This window comes from Physeter macrocephalus, chromosome 12 (genome assembly GCF_002837175.3).
Source record: "Physeter macrocephalus isolate SW-GA chromosome 12, ASM283717v5, whole genome shotgun sequence".
Lineage (NCBI taxonomy): Eukaryota > Metazoa > Chordata > Mammalia > Artiodactyla > Physeteridae > Physeter > Physeter macrocephalus.
This window is the reverse complement of record NC_041225.1, coordinates 16,481,883-16,503,271: the sequence shown is the minus strand read 5'-3', so window position 1 is coordinate 16,503,271 and position 21,389 is coordinate 16,481,883. Positions and strand designations below refer to the sequence as shown.

The following is a 21,389-nucleotide window of genomic DNA, read 5'->3' as shown; positions in this document are numbered from 1 at the left end:
AATGAAGCAACTGACAAAGGATTAACCTCCAAAATTTACAAGCAGCTCATGCAACTCAATATCAGAAAAACAAACAACCCAATCCAAGACTGGGCAGAAGACCTAAATAGACATTCCTCCAAACAAGATATACAGTTCACCAACAAACACATGAAACAATGCTCGACATCAGTAATCATTAGAGAAATGTAAATCAAAACTACAATGAGGTATCACCTCACACCAGTCAGAATGGCCATCATCAAAAAATCTACAAACAATAAATGCTGGAGAGGGTGTGGAGAAAAGGGAACCCTCTTGTACTGTTGGTGGGAATGTAAATTGATACAGCCACTATGGAGAACAGTATGGAGGAAAGAAATGAAATTGAGTTATTTGTAGTGAGGTGGATGGACCTAGAGTTTGTCATACAGAGTGAAGTAAGTCAGAAGGAGGAAAACAAAAACCATATGCTAATACATATACACGGAATCTAAAAAAAATGGTTCTTAAGAACCTAGGGGCAGGACAGGAATAAAGACGCAGAAGCAGAAAATGGACTTGAGGATATGGGGAGGGGGAAGGGTAAGCTGGGACAAAGTGAGAGAGTGGCATGGACATATATACTACCAAATGTAAAACAGATAGGTAGTGGGAAGCAGCCACATAGCACAGGGAGGTCAGCTCAGTCCTTTGTGTCCACCTAGAGGGGTGGGATAGGGAGGATGGGAGGGAGATGCAAGAGGGAGGAGATACGGGGATATATGTATACGTATAGCTGATTCACTTTGTTATAAAGCAGAAACTAACACACAATTGTAAAGCAATTATACTCCAATAAAGATGTTAAAAAAAAGAAACGATAGTTTGCCACTCACAGTTTCTGCTATGGACTGAATTGTGCCCCCACCCCTCACCTCCCCAAATATCTGTGTTGAAGCCTTAATCTTCAATGGGATTGTATTTGGAGATAGGACTTATAAGAAGGTAATTAAGGTTAAATGAGGTCATAAGGGTGGGGCCCTGATCCAATAGGATTGGTATCCTTTTAAGAAGAGACACTAAAGAGTTTACATGCCCTCTCTCTCTGTCTCTCTGTCTGTGTCTCCCTCTCTCTCTCTCTGTCTCTCTGTCTCTCTCTGTCCTCCATGGAAGGATGGAAGGACACAGCAAGAGGGCAGCTGCCTACAAGAGAGAAAGACAGTTCTCACCAGAAATAGAATCTGCTCGCACCTTGATCTTGGACTTCCCAACCTTCAGAATTGTGAGAAATAAATATGTCATTTAAGCCACCCAGTCTGTGGTGTTTTCTTGTGGCAGCCAGAACTGACTAATATTTTTCCAAAGAGATGGGGGCATGCCACACCACACAGGGCCACACGGGGAAGCCCCAGGTTTGATCAGGAAGCAGAGAGAACAAGGGGAAAACATGGGCAAGTCTTTCTTGTGGATCCTCCAGAAAGAAATGGGTGAGGCAGAGTAAGCAGGCTTAGGATGGCTAGTTTGAATGATATCAGCAGGTGCTGGAGTGTGGGGGCTGTCCTGAGCTGTCTGGTACCTGGTCCTGGGGTGACTGGGGCAGGGGACAGTGCTTAGGGTATGAGAGCCTGGATTGAGAGTGTGGGCTGGATTGGTTAGTCTGCACATAAAAGGTGCCTTCCGTCACGGGTGAGTCTTTTACTGTCTTTAGGAATCAGCTAACCCGGGAGGCGCGGTCTGTCCAGGGTCAGCAAGACCCCAAAATGTCAAAGCATCAGAAAAAAAGGCAGGATTAATGCCAGGTAGGTGAATGGAGACTAAAGACTACTGGAAAGGGGAGAACACAGCAACCGCCTGGTCGGGAAGACCGCTAGGAATCAAGACCCACCGTGGACCACGTGCAAGCACGCAGCTCGCTCGCGGGCCTCCCAGAGCACGTTTTCTGCCTACCTGCTTCGGGTCTTGGCACTCAGCTCCTTTAAGAAGGCCGTCGTGCCCTCTCGTCTGGCATTGAAGGACACCGTGCAGACAGGATATGGGACCTCCAAAGCCCTCTGAAGGAGAAGCTCCTCGGATTCCTCTGGAACATCCCCCACCACAAAGTAATAAATGGATTCAACCTGCAGAACAGTGACACCAACAGTTTATTTCCCTGATGCACCCTAGCCGTGAACCAGACTCATCGGCAATATACTCTCTATAAACCTGCCTCTTTAAAAAAATAAGTGGGCAGAAAGAAGAGCAGCACTGCTCAATGTTTCATGACGATGTGTTGGGGCCAAAGTCAGGAAGTAAGATATTCAAGGCCCGGTGCTAAGAAGTGTCAGGCTTTGCATGGGAAGGATATGGTTGGTAGATTTGGAGAAGAGCTTCCTCTGAGCCCACGAATAAATTATGCAGGTCAGGAGCGGCTATTCTCAAGTCCACGAATGAAGGAAGTGTCAGCCCAGCCACTGGGGGCAGGAAGCTTATTAGCAATTCCCTATGGCGGTATTCTGCAATGCCGCCTCAGGCATCCTCAGTCTGAGGCTGCGTGTGGGAAGGAGGGCATATTCCCAGCTGGTCTCACCTCTGGGACACACACTCGCCTGGGGAGGTGAGCCTGTCCTGACTTCACACGGCCAGTCAGGAGCCACGCCAGGCCAGGAGTCAGGAAACACACACACACACACACACACACACACACACACACACACACACACACACCACACACACACACACACACACACACACACACACACACACACACACACACACACACACACACACACACACACACCCCAGCTTTAAACCAGGAACCTGGGAGATGCATACCTCACCCAGGTAGGAGACGATGCCACAGTGGTCCCTGCTTAATTTAAAGATGTCGATGCCATCCACTGGGCCCCACCCTTAACCACACTGCTCTAAGGGTCTCCCCTGCCACTGAGGAGTTCTGTAACCTCGGGCAAGTGGTTTAGGTTCAGTTTCTTCACTTGTGGAAGGAAGATTATGCGGTTGACTTCATGACTGAGCTTCAACAACACGGCATACCCTTATGTATGTATATAAATCACAGAAAGTAAAACCACAGGTAGAGCCAGGAACACATATCATCTAAACCTGCCCCTAAAAGCCCCCTAAGTGATTGTCTCCACAGATAACTGGGGCAGAAACCCCCAGCAAATATATTGTGTTTTTAAAAATATTTATATATTTGGCTGCGCCGGGTCTTAGTTGCGGCATGCATGTGGGATCTAGTTCCCTGACCAGGGATCAAACGTGGGCCCCTGCATTGGGAGAGGGGAGTCTTAGCCACTGTACCACGAGGGGAGACCCTGTATTGTGTTTTAAGGGATAAACAGATGTCACCAGCCCTTTAGGATTCATGAGCTTCTAATCACACATCCCCCGTTAGCTGAAGGTAAATAGTCAATGAGTCAATTACCTCACCTCGACTTCAAAGCTGGGACTTAAAGCTACCCGGCCCAGAGAGAGGTGGGCTGAGGGTCAGCTCCCAGCTGCTTAGGACACCCGGTCTGTGGCAGCAGGGGGCAGGCTGTGCCCAAGAAGGCAGGTGGGGAGAGGGTGGCAGAGGGGCCAGGCTGGGAGTTAGGAGACGGCCAGGGTGGGAGCTGAGCCCAGCCTACTTCAGCAACATTCCTCCCCAGGCTGGGCACAAAGAGTCTTCCTGCCCCCATGACTCTCCCTCTCAGGCCCTTCATCACAAAGTCCCTGATTTTCAGAAGTACCTCATGGGAGGTAAAGACTGAGCAAGGTCGTACATTTCTCCCAGTCAGTCACCTGAGAAGCAGAAAAAAACAATGACAGGAGGAAGAAAGTGTTCTCCAGATTCCTAATTATACAACTAATACTGTTCTTCCAGAAAATGCATTCTATGTTGTCCTCTTCCCGGTGTTAGACATTACCTTCTGTAAGACGTCTTGAATAGGCTCAGTTACTAGCTCAGTTAATAGCTCTAGTAACTGAGCTGCAGTTACTAGTTTTCCAGCTGTGTTGGTGCCCAAGTTTAGCATGAGGACAGCTTCATCCTCTCAGAGGGTCTAAGAACACACATGGCTCAAGACAGGGGAACAGACCCAGGGAGTATGTTCTAGGGTTTGGTAGATCAACAGGGAAGTGAGTGAGGACAAACAACTCTGGCTGGTCTGTCGGCAGCTTCTGACTCCCTCTGTCTCCACCGCATGCTGTGTAAACACAGCTTCTTTGCTCTGGCAATAACCCAAGAGCCCGAAATCCTCACACAGAGATGTTTTTTCCCTCAAGACTTCAGCAAACTAGAAATTGCTATAGCCAGCAGTGAGTCAGGATTTCCTTTCCTTCATTAATTAAGGCTATGGGGTTATTCACTATTCACTAAGGTCCTTACTCAGCTTCTTAGTTGCCTGTGTTGTCAGTCAACTCTCAGTTATCCGTGCTCCAGATTTCCAGGGATATGCTTTCCCAGAGACCAGCTACCTCACCGCCATCTGCACACCGCCTTTCTGCCTCTCCTTTCTGCTCACCTGATGACATTTAGAAAAACAGAAAGGACGATAAATATGCTACCTACTACTACACCCCCGAATTTAGCAAAATGCCTTTGAAAGTGAAATGGCTTTGAGGTCGTCTGCTATTGGGGATGATGATAAGCTAAAATAAATTTGAATTCTTGTTATCATGCCCAGTTTACAGATGAAGAAACTGAGGCCTGGACAGGTTATTTGACCCGGGTGAGCAGCCAGTGAACCCAGCCTGCCTGACCTCACGAACTTCTGTCCCTGATTTTTTCAGCCAGTGCGCTCTGTCAGCTCATCATGGCAAGACTGGTCCTCACGTGTTAGAGATGATGGTGAATCCCAGAGCTGGAGAGGCGAGATCATGCGACAAGAAGGTGGCCAGGGGTGGGCACTGTTTTCATCTCCTTGGTCCCCACACCATCCAAGGCTCCTACCCCCAATCTCACTACCAATGACCAAAAGTTGGGTCCAGGAGGTTGTCTGGCTCAAGGGAATTACCCCCATGGGAATCCTCACTCCTTAACCAGTACCTCTGTGCTCCTTGAGGGCAAGGGGACCTGGAGCAGCTTCTTCATGGACCAGCATCGCCTTAAATGCTGACTTGTACCAAATCTGATAACACCAGACACAGAAAATATTTGGGTTCCATGCAGCTATTTAACCATGACTCAAAAACTCTTGCCACTTTATACTACGTACAATACGTTGGAGCCTTTATGTTTTCACTTGATATGTCTTATTCTGTCAAGCCACATGTTCTGCAGCTTCCCAAGGTAACCTGCAATCCACCTGACCAAGGAGGCCTTGCCATCTTCCCAGCCATGGGTTTTGGGGAAAAGAAGAACCAAACTGGGAGCAGCTGCTTCCACTCTGCCCGCCATCTGCTCCAGCCTGTCAGAAGCTCCCAAGGCCTCTGGGTGTAAAAATTCCCGCTTTGCAAGGAAACAAAAATGGAAGTCAACCAGAACAGCAGTGAGAGGTCCAGCAAATTCTGTCTTATCCTTCACATAACTTTGACCATTACAACAGTGTTGCCCAACTCCAGAGCTTGGATCTAACTTCCAGATCTTCCCTGTGCCTGTGGCCGCCCCCCTGGTTCAGCCCATATGGATTTTCTGACCGCCCCCCACACCAAGGTGGTGACGGCCCCTTGCTATTCATCCAGCTCCCTTCTCAGATTCCTCCTAACACCGTTGACCACCACCAACGTTCCGGCCTCCTGGGCTTCAGGATCCCTATTCCAACCCAACATCCCCATCGCAGGCATACAAGGCTCAGCAAATTCACCCACCTGGTCCCATGCAGACCACCTCCCTTCAATTCAAAAAAACTCAGATCCGTACCATAGCTTGGGGATAGGAATCTCCTGGATCCACGTCTAACCCCCAATCTCAAGAATATCGACATTATTTCCTTTCTATTCCTTCACTGTTCAACAAACATTTATCGAGCCCATGCTAGGCACTGCCATTGCTAGGCAATGCTAAGGCAAAGATGAAAAGGTGTGACGCCTGTCTGAGCCGCAGCAAAGGAAGAAAACGAAACGCCAGGGTCGTGACTGATGTGGCCAGGCCTTCTGCTCGCTGTGGTGAAGGTTCCTTATGGAATCATGTGGCTCTGCCTCTAATTCACCCACTTAGTCTCTCAGTGACTATGACTTTTTTTTAAAAAAGTAAACAAATTTGTGCCTATCAGGTAGATGGAAGAGAGGATGAGAGAACACAAAGAGAAATACAGGTGCCTTTGAAAGCAGAAAGCAGGTCCCTCCCTTAGGCAGCTGGGAATTGGGGCTTTGGATAAACAGCCATCTCTTTCCTAAGGACCCTTCTCGTCCTGGGTCAGCAGGCCATCCAGGGCCTCCTGACACAGCACCCCTCCTCAAAAAGGCCAGGGAAGCTACCAACTTCCAAAAGACGCATCCAGAGACCAGAGGATGCCGCAGAGCAGAAACCCTGTGCCAGACACATGCCTGGGCTCTGAAGGCAACACCAGCCCCTCTAAACATCTCTTCAATACTCCAAGGGCTGCCCTTCCCATGAACCAGGTTCTTTTTTACAGGGTACACCAGTAATTCATCCATCAATAGTGCTCTTCATGTGCCACTATGAGATACACGATTTAAACAGACCCCACACTCTGCCCGGGCTCTTCCTGGACCCGAAGGCTCACGCTCTGTCATCTGTCTCTGGTAAATCTTCCTGAACCACCCATGGTTACAAAGACCAGTCCTGGAGGCCACTGGCCTCTGGGCATCCTCCTCCATCGTAACCAAGCACAGCAGTCAGCCCTCCCTCTTCACATGGAACGGGTACAAAAACCCACTTCCCTGTTAATCTTTGGACACAAGACAATACCCACTTTCTTGGTTCCTCTCAGGATCCACTCACGGAGGGAGATGAAAACTCAAAGCAGGTTATCATGAGCAGGAAAAGACTGGGATTTTAGATTTACTGTTCAAAACATTTCTTAAGCCTTAAATCCTTTCTGTTCATAGCAAACTGCAGCCACATGGATCAACTGGAAACTCACTGGGGTGGACATGAGGGGCTCAGGGCAGAGCAGCAGGTCTTTATGGGAACCGTTTCTCTCCCCACCCCTAACACAGGCATGCTTTTCCGGGGTTGTTTTTGGCTGCTCCACAAGATATGCAGGATCTTAGTTCCCCAACCAGGGATCAGACCCATGCCCCCTGCAGTGGAAGCATGGAGTCTTAATCACTGGACTGCCAGGGAAGTCCCCATGCATGCTTTTCTTTACTCCTCATAAGACACACAGCATGCCATTTTTATATGTGAGGCAGTTGCATTTATTAAACTTTTCCTCAGGACCACAGACAGATATAAGCTCTGGGTGGAGAATACCATGGTCTGAACATGTTTAGCATCTTTCATACCCCGTGGTCTCTTTTCAAGAGTTTTCGCGTGACATTTGATGCCCAGTGCCTGGAAGCTTCTTTCTTGGTTATTCCTCTTCTACAGAACTTCCCTGGAACTCACTAAATTATTACACATTTCCTGGGCTAGGGAAAAACCCCCCAGAGAAAGGAGACATACAAACCAGAGGGAAGTAAAATAGAAAGTCAAGGTCACCAGGAAATCTTGCAGTCAGGTCGGGTTGCCAGAGCCACCTATGACCGGGGAGCCACGTAAACAGACAAAGAAGGAGAGCACCCATGTACGCGCACACGCACACACACATCCAAGAGCCTGTGAAATAATTCCATTTCTTGAATGCTTATTAAGGTGTTCAGACATTTGAAATTTTACAGATGTTAAAACAAACTTAAAAGGCCAAAGAACAAAGTTGCTTGCATTTCATTCTTCTTTAATGGGAAACATTTGCTCCTCTGGCTTTCTGAGGATAAACAGTATGTTTCCAATTTCAAACCATCACCCTCAGTATCAATAAACACAGTCTGGTGACCAATGGGAGCTCTCCTTTCAAGGTGCCAGCAGACGGCCACCTTGCCCAAGAAAGGACTTCTTAATGCAGCAGAGTAAAGCTTGAAACCTGCAGAATCCCCGGGATTCCAGAGTGGAAGAAGCAATTATGTAATAATTAATATTAATCAATTAGTAAGGATTAGTTAAGCATCTGTATCCCAAAAGAAAGCAGACCTATCCCTACCTGGGAGTAAGGCTGGCCTAAGGACCTCATGTGCCCAGAGTACTTCCTCTCTAACCTGTCACTACCCTTAACAGTCCGACCACTACAGCTGCTCACAAAAATACACACTCCTGTGGCTAAAAGAGATATAAAACACCACCAGTTAATCACTTCTTTCAGGTAAAGCTTTATATCGAAAAGGTCCCTATCAAAAAGCTTATGTGAATGCATCAGCATTCAAGAACAGATGACACACTGACTGAGATACACTTCACCTTGGAAAGCACATGATGGACCCATCTGTGAAGAAGAGGAACTGAGAAAGATTCAGAGCATGGATACTGGGAAACCCTATTTCCTCATTCTCAAGGTTCAGTGATGAGTCTTCCAACCTCTCCTCCCATAAGAGATGGGTTTGTCTAATTGTCAGGAGAGCAAGAGTGGAATTGAAGCATTAGAGATGCACACTCACGGCCTCACTCCCTTCCTTTCTCGATGCTCGGGGGCTGTGAGCAGCACGTGGCCCTCCTGGCAGCGGCTAAATGAGGGTCTGCCCTGCGGCCCCATGACGCCCCCCAGGGGAAGCCCAGCCAGGCTCAGGTGTTAGAGTCTCATTTTGGTTGGTCCAGCCCGGCCATCACCAGAGATGCTCTTTTGATCCCCATCTGGGCCCTGTCACCTATTTATCAATTGGGTCCAAATTCAGAGGTGAACAGGATTAAGACTGCTGGGGCTCTTGAATGCCAAGGATGCAGTCTCTGTGGGATGCAATTGGAAGGGCCCAAGCTCAGCTGGAAGGCAGTATGCAGATACTGAGTGTGAAGGAATAAACGCAAAGCCACCTTCGTGACGTGGGAGCAGACATGGACACACACTTACCGATTCGTCTTTCCCCGCCTCCAGCAGAGCGTCTAAGCGGCTAGTCTGGCTCAGAGCCAGCTCAAAAGGCGATTTCTCAACCCAGCTGATGGCAGCGGCTATGGATTGTGCCGTCACAGGAACAGCACCTTCCTGCCATTTCACAGGCTCTTGAGAAACCCTGAAAGGGACCGTATGGGGCTGTCACTGCCAGTGGTCAATGTAGCTGTCAGCCTTCAGTCTCACAGCTACGAGCAGCAAGACACCCAATGTCACCAGAGCTGAGAGAAAGAAAACACAGCTCCCAGCCCCCTCAAAGTTACCGAGAAAACAGGCGAGCTGTTTAAGGCAGGTTTCCAAAGCACTATGACCTTCCATAAGCTGTACTGACTGGGAAAAACAAAGATTACAGGATAATTTAAAAATCTCAAAAATTCGAACATTAACAATTGCATTAAAATTACTGAGGAACGTGCACAGGGAACTACACTCAATATCCTGTAATAACCTATAATGGAAAAGAATCTAAAAAGGAATATATATATATACATATATAAAACTGAATCACTTTGCTGTATACCTGAAACTAACACCACATTGTAAATCAACTATATTTCAATAAAAAATTTTTACTGTCAAAAAAATTATTGAGGAAAGTTATTTTCATAAATAGGAAGGTTTAGATGCAACTGTCTTCTGTGAATAGTTAAGTTTATAAGGATTCACAGCATTAAGATTTGCAAATCAGCAACAATTTTGTTACTCCACAATTTTATTTCTAATTCTTTTATTACATTGTTTTCATTGTTCTGAAAGATTCCCATCAGTTACCTTTTTTGGATCAAAAATAGTATTGTTTTGAGTTCAGCAGAGCATAAGTTTTTAAATCCTGGGACATTTTGATTCAATCATTTAATTTGAGCTTAGAAATGTGATGGAATACCCCAAAAAAACAGGGCCACTTGAGTTTATCTCTGTGTTTAAAATTAAACGAATTTTATGAATCACTTATGAATTTATAAGTATAAGAATTATGTGAATCCTGGACTAAATGAATCAGCCTGATTTGCCCCTCCTAGCCCACCTCCAGATACAGAGGCTGCCTTACCTCTGTGTGGCCCTTTGGGTAGAGAATCTGGCTGAGTGGCATCTATGCTACACATTTCCAAGGAAGCTAAAGCACTGTAGACTTAATCACTTAATTCCTTCAATAATATAACTGTGACAGAAATAGAAACCTGGGATAGAACACAATTAGGCAGCATCCTCACAGGTGTCATCTGTTTAGCTGCAAATATTTTACTTAAAAAAGAAAAACTCGATTAGATAGATGTCCCTCTCATCCAGATGTTTTCTGTCAGGGAAGTACAGCCACTGTTCCACATGAGAAGTCAGTGCTGAAGTCCAAATTCTCTTGAATCCAAGAATCTGTAAAAAATTGATTGCGAAAACTCTGAAATATGGGAAAGTCTATAAAGCCAGCCACCTGTTATTCTGATTAAAGGGGGTCAACTTACAGGGGAAATCAATTTGAGCTGCAAACTCAATCTGAAAAGCAGTGAAATTTGTGACATTGGAATTCATTATTGAACCTAAAGTCTAAAACATGTGGAGGAATTTTAATTTTAAGAATTTATATCCTTATATTTTGACCTTGCCATACCATACACTGAAGGAAAGAATGTTTTAAAGTCTCTTATAATTTGAAAACTAAGATGCCATATACAAAGCAGATAAAAGTTTTTAAGATTTACTCAGTGTGGGTTTTCTGCTAGAATGATATATTCTAGGAAATTAAAAGATTATAGCTCCTCCCTCCCCACAGATCTAACTGTGTCAGTTATGCTCCTTAACTCCAAACACATGAAAATTGCTCATGAAGTTTCAGGGAAATACTCCTTTCCTATGGGAACTCACCATATGATATTGAACTTGGCTATGTGAGCCACCTGCTCCTGGAGGACCATGATTAGAGCATCTTGGCACAGCTTAATCTCCTCCTCCAGCATGCCGCCAAAATCCAGCACTATGGTGATGCACTGTTCCAAGATGACACCAAATATCTGCCGGCTGTTGCTGGTGAGCCAGTCCATCCGCTGCTTGTAGCTCTCCACAGCTTGTGTTAAGTGTTCCACATACTGATAGATCAGTTCTGATTTGGCTGTCAACTTAATGAAAATAAAAGTAACAAAATAAAATAAAATTAATAAAAGCACACCAAATCAAGTCATTTGAACCACACTGCAGCCAGGAACAATAGGGCCCAATGAGTCATGAGCTATGCCATCAAGAACTGTACATTAATAACAGTTTCATAGATGATCCTTCAAAGTCCACATAATCCAGGAGGAAGTCTTCCAATCTTTCGAATGAAAAACCCTTGGATAATTCCCCATAGAAGGAAACATGGTGATGAAATCTATTCAAAAATATAGCACTCTTTTTTAAAAAATGTGTTTCCAGATTGTGTTTAATCTTTCTAGTTACAGAATTATTTTTATCTGAAAATGCTCAGGGGTACCTTAAGAAATTAGGTAGAAGAAAAGAGAGATCAGCAAAGGCAGAGGAGAAAAAAGTTCCTAAAGAAACTAGAAAAAGATGAACAAACAAAACACAGAGTTAGTAGAAAGAAGGAAATCATAAAGATCAGAGCAGAAATAAATGAAATAGAGACTAAAGAAGCAATAGAAAATAACAATGAAACTAAGAGTTGGTTCTTTGAAAAAATAAACAAAACTGATAAGCCTTTAGCCAGACTCATAGAGAAAAAAAGAGAGAGTGCCCAAATCAATAAAACCAGCAATGAAAAAGAAAAACTTACAACCAACACTACAGAAATACAAAGGATCATAAGAGATTGCTATGAACAACTACACACCAATAAAATGAACAACCTAGAAGAAATGCACAAATCTCCCAGATGGAACCAAGAAGAAATAGAAAATATGAACAGGCCAATTATCAGTAATGAAATTGAATCAGTAATAAAAAAAAAACCCAACAACTCCCCCAAAACAAAAGTGTAGAACCAGATAGCTTCACAGGTGAATTCTACCAACCATTTAGAGAAAAGTTAACACCTATCTTGCTCAAACTATTCCAAAAAAATTGCAAAGGAAAGAACACTTCCAAATACATTCTACCAGGCCAGCATCACCCTGATACCAAAACCAGATTATCACAAAAAGAGAAAATTACAGGCTTATCACTGATTAACATAGATGCAAAAATCTTCAACAAAATATTAGCAAACCAAATCAAAAAATACATTAAAAGGATCATATATCATGATCAAGTGGGATTTATCCCAGAGATGCAAGGATGGTTCAGTACCTGCAAATCAATAAATGCTATACACCACTTTAACAAACTGAAGAATAAAAATCATATGATCATCTCAATGGATGCAGAAAAAGCTTCTGACAAAACTTAACATCCACTTATGATTTAAAAAAAAAAACTCTTCACAAAGCGGATACAGAGGGAACATACCTCGACAAAATAAAGGCCATACATGATAAACCTATAGCTAACAGTGTACTTGATGGTGAAAAGCTGAAAGCATTTCCTCTAAGATCAGGAACAAGACCAGGATGCCTGCTCTTGCCACTTTAATTCAACATAGTATTGTAAGTCTTAGCCAGAGCAATCAGACAAAAAAGAAATAAAAGGAATTCAAATTGGAAGGGAAGAAGTAAAACTGTCACTATTTGCAAATGACATGATACTATACATAGAAAATCCTAAAGACACCACCAAAAAACTACCAGAGTTCATCAATGAATTCAGGATACAAAATTAGTATACAAAAATTTGTTGTAGTTCTATACACTAACAATGAACTACCAGAAAGAGAAATTAAGAAAACAATCCCATTTACTATCACATCAAAAAGAATAAAATACCTAGGAATAAATCTAAGGAGGTAAAAGTAAAAGACCTATACTCGGAAAACTATTAAGACACTAGTGAAAGAAATTAAAGATGACACAAACAGATGAAAGATATTCTGTGTTCATGGACTGGAAGAATTAATATTGTTAAAATGACCATACCACCCAAGGCAACCTATATATTTAATGCCAGCCTTATCAAAATACCGATGGCATTTTTCACAGAACTAGAACAAATAATTCTAAAATTTGTATGAAAACACAAAAGACCGCGAATAGCTGAATCAATCTTTAGAAAGAAGAACAGAGCTGGCAATAATAAAAAAACAAACAACCCAATCCAAAAATGGGCAGAAGACCTAAATAGACATTTCTCCAAAGAAGATATACAGATTGCCAACAAACACATGAAAGAAGGCTCAACATCATTAATCATTAGAGAAATGCAAATCAAAACTACAATGAGATATCATCTCACACCGGTCAGAATGGCCATCATCAAAAAATCTAGAAACAATAAATGCTGGAGAGGGTGTGGAGAAAAGGGAACACTCTTGCACTGTTGGTGGGAATGTAAATTGATACAGCCACTATGGAGAACAGTATGGAGGTTTCTTAAAAAACTAAAAATAGAACTACCATACGACCCAGCAATCCCACTACTGGGCGTATACCCTGAGAAAACCATAATTCAAAAAGAGTCATGTACCAAAATGTTCATTGCAGCTCTATTTACAATAGCCAGGACATGAACGCAACCTAAGTGTCCATCAACAGATGAATGGATAAAGAAGATGTGGCACATATAATCAATGGAATATCACTCAGCCATAAAAACAAATGAAATTGAGTCATTTGTGGTGAGGTGGATGGACCTAGAGTCTGTCATACAGAGCAAAGTAAGTCAGAAAGAGAAAAACAAATACCGTATGCTAACACATATATATGGAATCTAAGAAAAAGAAAAAAAAAGGTCATGAAGAACCTAGGGGTAAGACGGGAATAAAGACACAGACCTACTAGAGCATGGACTTGAGGATATGGGGAGGGGGAGGGGTAGGCTGTGACGAGGTGAAAGAGTGGCATGGACATATATACACTACCAAGCGTAAAGTGGATAGCCAGTGGGAAGCAGCCGCGTAGCACAGGGAGATCAGCTATAGGTGGTTTGTGACCGCCTAGAGGGGTGGGATAGGGAGGGAGGGAGATGCAGGAGGGAAGAGATATGGGAACATGTGTATATGTATAACTGATTCACTTTGTTATAAAGCAGAAACTAACACACCATTGTAAAGCAATTATACTCCAATAAAGATGTTTAAAAAATTGCAATAAACATAAGCATTCATCTAAAAACTGTGACATACAATTTTGGAAGAGGATAACAAAACAGTGTACATATATGTGAAGGATTTACAAATGTCAAACCTGCACTTAGATGATTTGAGCATTATAAAGTGGTAAGGACTCCTCAGAAAACTCATCTGTATATGCACATTTAGGTATGATGTATGCTAGAGTACAATATAATAGAAGAGAGGAGATAATTTATAATTAAAATCACATATTTCCGATACACTAATGAGCCTTAAAAAAATAAAAATAAAAGTGAAAAAAAAAAAGAACAGAGCTGGAGGTATCATGTTCCCTGACTTCAGACTATACTACAAAGCCAGCAATCAAAACAATATGGTACTGGCACAAAAACAGACACATAGATCAATGACTCAGAACAGACAGCCCAGAAATAAACCCCATGCATTTATGGTCAATTAATTTATGACAAAAGAGGCAAGAATATACAATTGGGAAAAGACACTCTCTTCAATAAGTGGTGCTAGGAAAACTAGACAGCTACCTGTAAAAGAATAAAATTAGAATATTTTCTCACAGCGCATACAAAAATAACCTCAAAATGAATTAAAGACCTAAATGTAATACTGGAAACCAGAAAACTCCTAGGGGAAAACATAGGCAGAATACTCTTTGACATAAATCGCAGCAATATCTTTTTGAATCTGTCTCCTAAGGCAAAGGAAACAAAAGCAAAAGTGAACAAATGGGACCTAATTAAACTGGAAAAGCTTTTGCACAGCATATGAAACCACTGGCAAAATGAAAAGATAACCTTCTGAATAGGAGAAAATATTTGCAAATGATATGACTGATAAGGGATTAATATCCAAAATATATAGTCATACAAATCAATATCAAAAACCAAACAACTCACTCTCCGCCCCGGGTCGCCACAGCCTCCGCCGCTTTCAGGCCTAGCAGCCTGAAGAAAACAAAAAAAAAAACAGAAAAAGATAAAAAAAGGAAAAAATACCCGGAAACGCTTTTAAATCTTTAAAAAAGAAAGAAAGAAAAAGAGCGAATCCTCCTCAGAGAACCCGCGGGGAAGTCCCTTTGGCATGCTTCCGGCCTGCCCCACGCCGCCGCCGCCACCGCCCCCGGGCGTCCGTCGGTCCGGTGGTGAGCCGCTCGCACGCACGCGTCCACGCACCTCCGCACGCCGCCCGGCCGCGCCACGTACCCGCCCCCCGCGCGCCGGCCTCCGCGCTGCACGTGCCCGCGCTGCCCTTCGCCTGCCCGGCGCGGGTGGCGCCTGCGCGCTCGGGCAGCCCGGGGGCTTGCCGAGTCAGCACCGACAAATATTTGCTTTCCCTCTTCCCGGGGTTGCCGTAATCTTAAACCGCCGGGAGCCGGAGGCCTATATTTATAGAGAAACGCACGTTCCGGAGGCCAACGTGGGCACCACAGGGTTGCCTCTGGAAGAACTTTTGTAATTTGGAGGACAGTCCCCGTTTTAATTTTTTTCATTTTTTGAAATTGGGAGCTTCCAGACCAGGACAGCTGAAAATTGCAAACTCCCAGGGAGGGCCATATTGTTTTTGAGAGCCTTTTGTCTGCGGTTTGGCAGTCTCCTCCGAGCCGCCCCCAGACTCCTCTCCGGCCCTCCCCTCGGAGCCGACTCCAGCTTCTCTGAGCTTCACTGCCACCTGTGAGCCGCGGCACGGGCCACGGCTCCCAGCGGAAATCCCCTTTGTCCTGTGTGGCCCCTCTAAGAAGTCCTCCTGGCGGGGCTCGGGGTGGTGGGGAGATGAACGCTGCAGCCAGCATCTACCCCATGGCCTCCCTGTACGTGGGTGACCTGCACTCGGACGTCACCGAGGCCGTGCTGAACGAAAAGTTCAGTCCTGCGGGGCCTGTGCTGTCCGTCTGGGTCTGCGCTGTCCATCTGGGTCTGCCGCGATACGATCACCCGCCGCTCCCTGGGCTATGCGTACGTCAACCTTCCGGCAGCCGGCTGACGCTGAGCGGTCTTTGGATACCCTGAACTTTGATGTGATTAAGGGAAAGCCAATCCGTAACATGTGGTCTCAGAGGGATCCCTCTTTGAGAAAATCTGGCATGGGAAACGTCTTCATCAAAAACCTGGACAAATCTATAGATAACAAGGCAGTTTATGATACTTTTTCTGCTTTTGGAAACATTCTGTCCTGCAAGGTGGTGTGTGATGGGAACGGCTCTAAGGGTTACATCTTTGTCCACTTCGAGACCCAGGAGGCTGCCGACAAGGCCATAGAGAAGATGAACTGCATGCTCCTCAATGACCACAAAGTGTTTGTGGGCAGATTCAAGTCTCGAAAAGAGCGGGAAGCTGAGCTTGGAGCCAAAGCCAAGGAATTCACGAATGTTTATATCAAAAACTCTGGGGAAGAGGTGGATGATGAGAGTCTGAAAGAGCTATTCAGCCCGTTTGGTAAGTGTCAAGGTGACGAGAGATCCCAGTGGGAAATCCAAAGGCTTTGGCTTTGTGAGTTACAAAAAGCACGAGGATTCCAATAAGGCCGTGGAAGAGATGAATGGAAAAGAAATCAGTGGGAAAGTCATTTTCGTCGGCCGTGCACAGAAGAAGGTGGAACAGCAGGCCGAGTTAAAGCGAAAATTTGAACAGCTGAAACAGGAGAGAATTAGTCGCTATCAGGAGGTGAATCTCTACATTAAGAACTTGGATGACACCATTGATGATGAGAAGTTAAGGAAAGAGTTTTCTCCTTTTGGCTCAATCACCAGTGCTAAGGTAATGCTGGAGGATGGGAGAAGCAAAGGGTTTGGCTTTGTCTGCTTCTCATCCCCTGAAGAGGCAACCAAAGCAGTCACAGAGATGAACGGACGCATCATGGGCTCCAAGCCACTGTATGTCGCCCTGGCTCAGAGAAAGGAAGAGAGAAAGGCTCACCTGACCTACCAGTATATGCATTGGGTGGTCGGGATAAGAGCGCTCCCTGCCAATGCCATCTTAAATCAGTTCCAGCCTGCAGCTGGGGGCTACTTTGTGCCAGCAGTTCCACAGGCTCAGGGAAGACCTCCGTATTACCTAACCAATTAGCACAGATGAGGCCTAATCCACGCTGGCAGCAAGGTGGGAGACCTCAAGGCTTCCAAGGAATGCCAAGTGCTATATGCCAGTCTGGGCGTCATCCAGCTCTTCACCATGTGGCTCCAGCTGGTAATGCTCCGGCCTCTTGCGGCCTCCCTACTACCACTCAGAGTCGGGTCTGAGTGCCCAGACCGCTTGGCTATGGACTTTGGTGGGGCTGGTGCCACCCAGCAAGGGCTGACTGACAGCTGCCAGTCTGGAGGTGTTTCCGCAGCTGGGCAGAACCTAGCGCCTCGTGCTGCTATTGCTGCCGCTGCTGCTCGGGCTGTTGCACCTTACAAATATGCCGCCAGTGTCCGCAGCTCTCACCCTGCCATCCAGCCCCTGCAGGCACCCCAGCCTGTGGTCCATGCACAAGGGCAGGAGCCGCTGACCTCCTCCATGCTGGCCGCAGCACCCCCCAGGAACAGAAGCAGATGCTGGGTGAACGTTTGTTCCTGCTCATCCAGACGATGCACTCAAACCTGGCCAGGAAGATTACGGGGATGCTGCTGGAGATTGACAACTCGGAGCTGCTGCACATGCTGGAGTCCCCGAGTCTCTCCGCTCCAAGGTGGATGAAGCTGTGGCGGTCTTACAGACTCATCATGCCAAGAAAGAAGGTGCCCAGAAGGTGGGCGCTGTTGCTGCTGCTACCTCTTAGACAAGGACAAACCGATTCAAAAGCCAAATAACCCCTCATGGAATTCAGCTCAAGGTTTGAAGATGCCCTAGCTTGTCCTATGGACCTCAACACCAAGAACCACAAATTGCAAATTTAATAGGTCATTTTGTATTAAAAGGTCAATTATGAAGTGCCTAGAATTTTTCAATTGAAAGATGATATTCTCTGGGTTCTGATATGGAGACAGTGTTAACTTTTTTTTTCTATTGTGAGTTTTGATTTTTTTCCCCCAGAAATTGATTTTATTTGATGTACCCAAGTCTTAAGTTTCTCAATAAAGAGAAAAATCTCCATTAAAAAAAGAAAAATTCAATTGAAAAAATGGGCAGAAGATCTAAATAGACATTTTCCCAAAGAAGACATACAGATGGTCAACAGGCACATGAAAAGATGCTCAACGTCACTAATCATCAGAGAAATGCAAATCTAAACCACAATGAGATATCAGCTCACACCTGTCAGAATGGCTATCATCAAAAAGACCACAAATAACAAATGCTCAGGAAATGGAGAAAACGGAACCCTCCTACACTGTTGGTAGGAATGTAATTGGTGCAGCCCCTATGAAAAACAGTATGGAAGTTCTTCAAGAAACTAAAAATAGAACTGGCATATAATCCAGCAATTCTCCTGGGTATATATCCAAAGAAAATGAAAACACTAATTCGTAGGTATACCTGCAGCCCAATGTTCATAGCAGCATTATTTACAGTAGCCAGATAATGGAAGATATGGAAGCAACGTAAGTATCCATCAACATATGAATTGATAAAGGAGATGTGATATATATATATACATATATCACACAATAGAATCGAATATTACTCAGATAGAATTTTACTCAGCCATAAATAGAATATTACTCAGCCATAACAAATAATGAAAGCTTGCCATTTGCAACAACATGGATGGATCTGGAGGATATTATGCGCAGTGAAATAAGACAGAGAAAGACAAATATTGTGTAATCACATGTGGAATCTGAAAAATAAAACAAATGAATATAACAAAAAAATGCATCTATATCATGTTTGCATCTGGCATTGAATTGTATCGTTTCATAAATGACATCAAATTTGTATTCAACCTAGAGATTACCATACTAAGTGAAGTCAGACAAGAAAGACAAATATCATATGATATCACTTATATGTGGATTTTTTTAAAATGATACAAATGGACTTATTTACAGAGCGGAAACAGACTCAACAGACTTTGAGAACAAACTTATGGTTACCAAAAGGGAAAGGTGGCAGGGGGAGGATAAATCAGGAGTTTGGGATTAACACATACACACTACTATATATAAAATCAACAAGGACCTACTGTATAACACAGGGAACTCTACTAAATAATCTGTAATAACATATGGGAAAAGAATCTGAAAAAGAATGGATATGTGTATATGTATAACTAAATCACTTTGTACACCTGAAACTAACACAACAATGTCAATCAACAATGTACTCTAATAAAAAATAAAAATTAAATTTAAAAAATTTGTATTCAACAAATCTAGATAAAATTCAGAGAAAACTGGGTTGGGCTGAGGAAGAAATTAGGTAGAAGAAAAGAGAGATCAGCAAAGGCAGATGAAAAAAAACTCTCGCTGAAACATTTGCCTAAGCATAATAGGCCAAAAATATTTCTGAAAATGCTTCTAAACATGCCAGCACATCTGCCTGGCTTCCTCTAAGGGATGCCACCCCACTACCCATCCTCCCACGCACAGCCTTTGTCCTATGTCCTCTTGTCTCTCAGGCCAAGCTCCCCTGTACCTGGATCACTTGATCACCCAGAGCTGCCGCCAACACTCTAGGGGCTGCCCCTGAAAGGTGACTTACAAATAAAGCATCGTTCACACAGGTCAGGCAAAATCGTGCAAGGCCTTTCAGGGTGTAGGGAGGCAGGAGACAGACAAAAGGAATAAGAAAAAAGTGTGCCCTATGCTGTGAAGAGTCAGACGTTAAAAGATCTGGTACTTAAAAAAACAACAACTTTAACAATCCTCACAACACCCCCAAACACCTAAATGGTTAAGGAAAATGTGTCTTCGGAACACACCATGTAATTCTACGTTTTCATACTGTCCCCTCTGCCTTCAACTCCTTTCGTTCTCATCCCAGCCCCCTCCCCGCGCCCCCGAGTCGGCAGAATTCCTAACTCCCTCGCCAGAGTTCACGGCACTTACTACAAACCTCTACCATAACACAGAAACCAGGGTGGGACCATGTCATAGGGGCCGTGCGGGTGGAATTAGATGGCAAAGACAGACGTTTTCAATACTGCCACATTGATTTTAAGGTGGTTCAGATAAAAAAGCTGCGCGGCGCCACCAAAATAAAATAAAAATAAAAGTAATGTACATTTTTTAAATGTTAAGAAATAACCATCCAGGTGGTACATGAATGTACAGTGACATGAAAAAGTATCCATGAAGCAACATGATGGGACGTGTGTCTCTGGAGCTCCCTGTGGTGGCCGGGGTGTGCACAGCACCTGATGTGTTAAGGGCACACAGGAATCACGTGTTGAATTGCTGGGAATGAAGGACTCCAGTAAGAGGTGCCGCTCAATCTCTGTCCACTACTACCTGCATCAGGGGTCCTCTATTCCTAGAGCATCTACCAGATAACAGCAGCTTGCGCTTGCCTTTCAGCTAACTTCTGTCATACTGCTTTGTTTCTTTATTTTCCAGGCAAAACAAAGTGTTGATATGCAAAGGCTTTCACCTCTGGTCAAGACCTTTCTGCTCTCATCTCTAATGGGTCAAGTGCTTCTCTCCCCAGTTTCTGGGCCGTGACATTCACCACTGTCTACACACAGTCAGAAGAAATCCTCCAGCCCTGATAAGGCCTTGGCCCGCCTGCCTCTCCATGTAGACCTCAGCAGCGTGTCCCAGGACCTGGCCATCGAGGGAACTCCGACTTACATTGTACACTCTGCCATCTTCCGTTGTGTAGATCCGTGGAAACAGGCCGTCTGCATACCGGGAAGCCACAAGTCTCCCCAGAGACGTCACATAATCTGCATGTTTATATAGAAAAGCAGTCAAAATGGTACATTATCAACACTTATTTTTATTTCAAAGTGCTATTCTCTGACATCAGATTATATCCCCAGGGACACCAATAATCTGTGATGCTTAGTATTCTGTTCTAGATAATGAAGTATTTCTAGGTGCTATGATAAATGTGACTGTTTATGACATGTGAAATCCTGTAATGCATGAATGAATGGGGAGGAAGAACAGGGTTTGTTTCTTGGTCTCCTGGTTCTTTTGTCCAGAATGATTAAGGCAGAGGTCAAAAAGATGACAGAAACTGTGTTTAATTCCGGAAATCTTTTATTCAGGACTTGGGCTAAGTTTTCAGAATTTTAAAAATTAAACTTAGATATTAACTACTGTTCTCTCGAGTGGGGATTCATGAATAAATGAGTGAGATGAAGCAAGCAGGGAATAG

At 44.3% G+C, this 21,389-nt stretch overlaps 1 protein-coding gene and 1 pseudogene across 1 annotated transcript in view; one reads left to right on the top strand and one right to left on the bottom strand.

Moving 5' to 3' along the window:
* The window catches only part of VWA3B (von Willebrand factor A domain containing 3B), a 214,775-nt gene that overhangs the window by 179,023 nt on the left and 14,363 nt on the right, over positions 1-21,389 (bottom strand). Inside the window, 4 exon segments of the mRNA XM_028497121.2 lie at positions 1,909-2,078; positions 8,943-9,102; positions 10,839-11,089; positions 20,858-20,952. Coding sequence (XP_028352922.1) covers positions 1,909-2,078; positions 8,943-9,102; positions 10,839-11,089; positions 20,858-20,952 — 676 coding nt within the window.
* Positions 15,918-18,003, top strand: LOC102985921 (polyadenylate-binding protein 4-like; annotated as a pseudogene).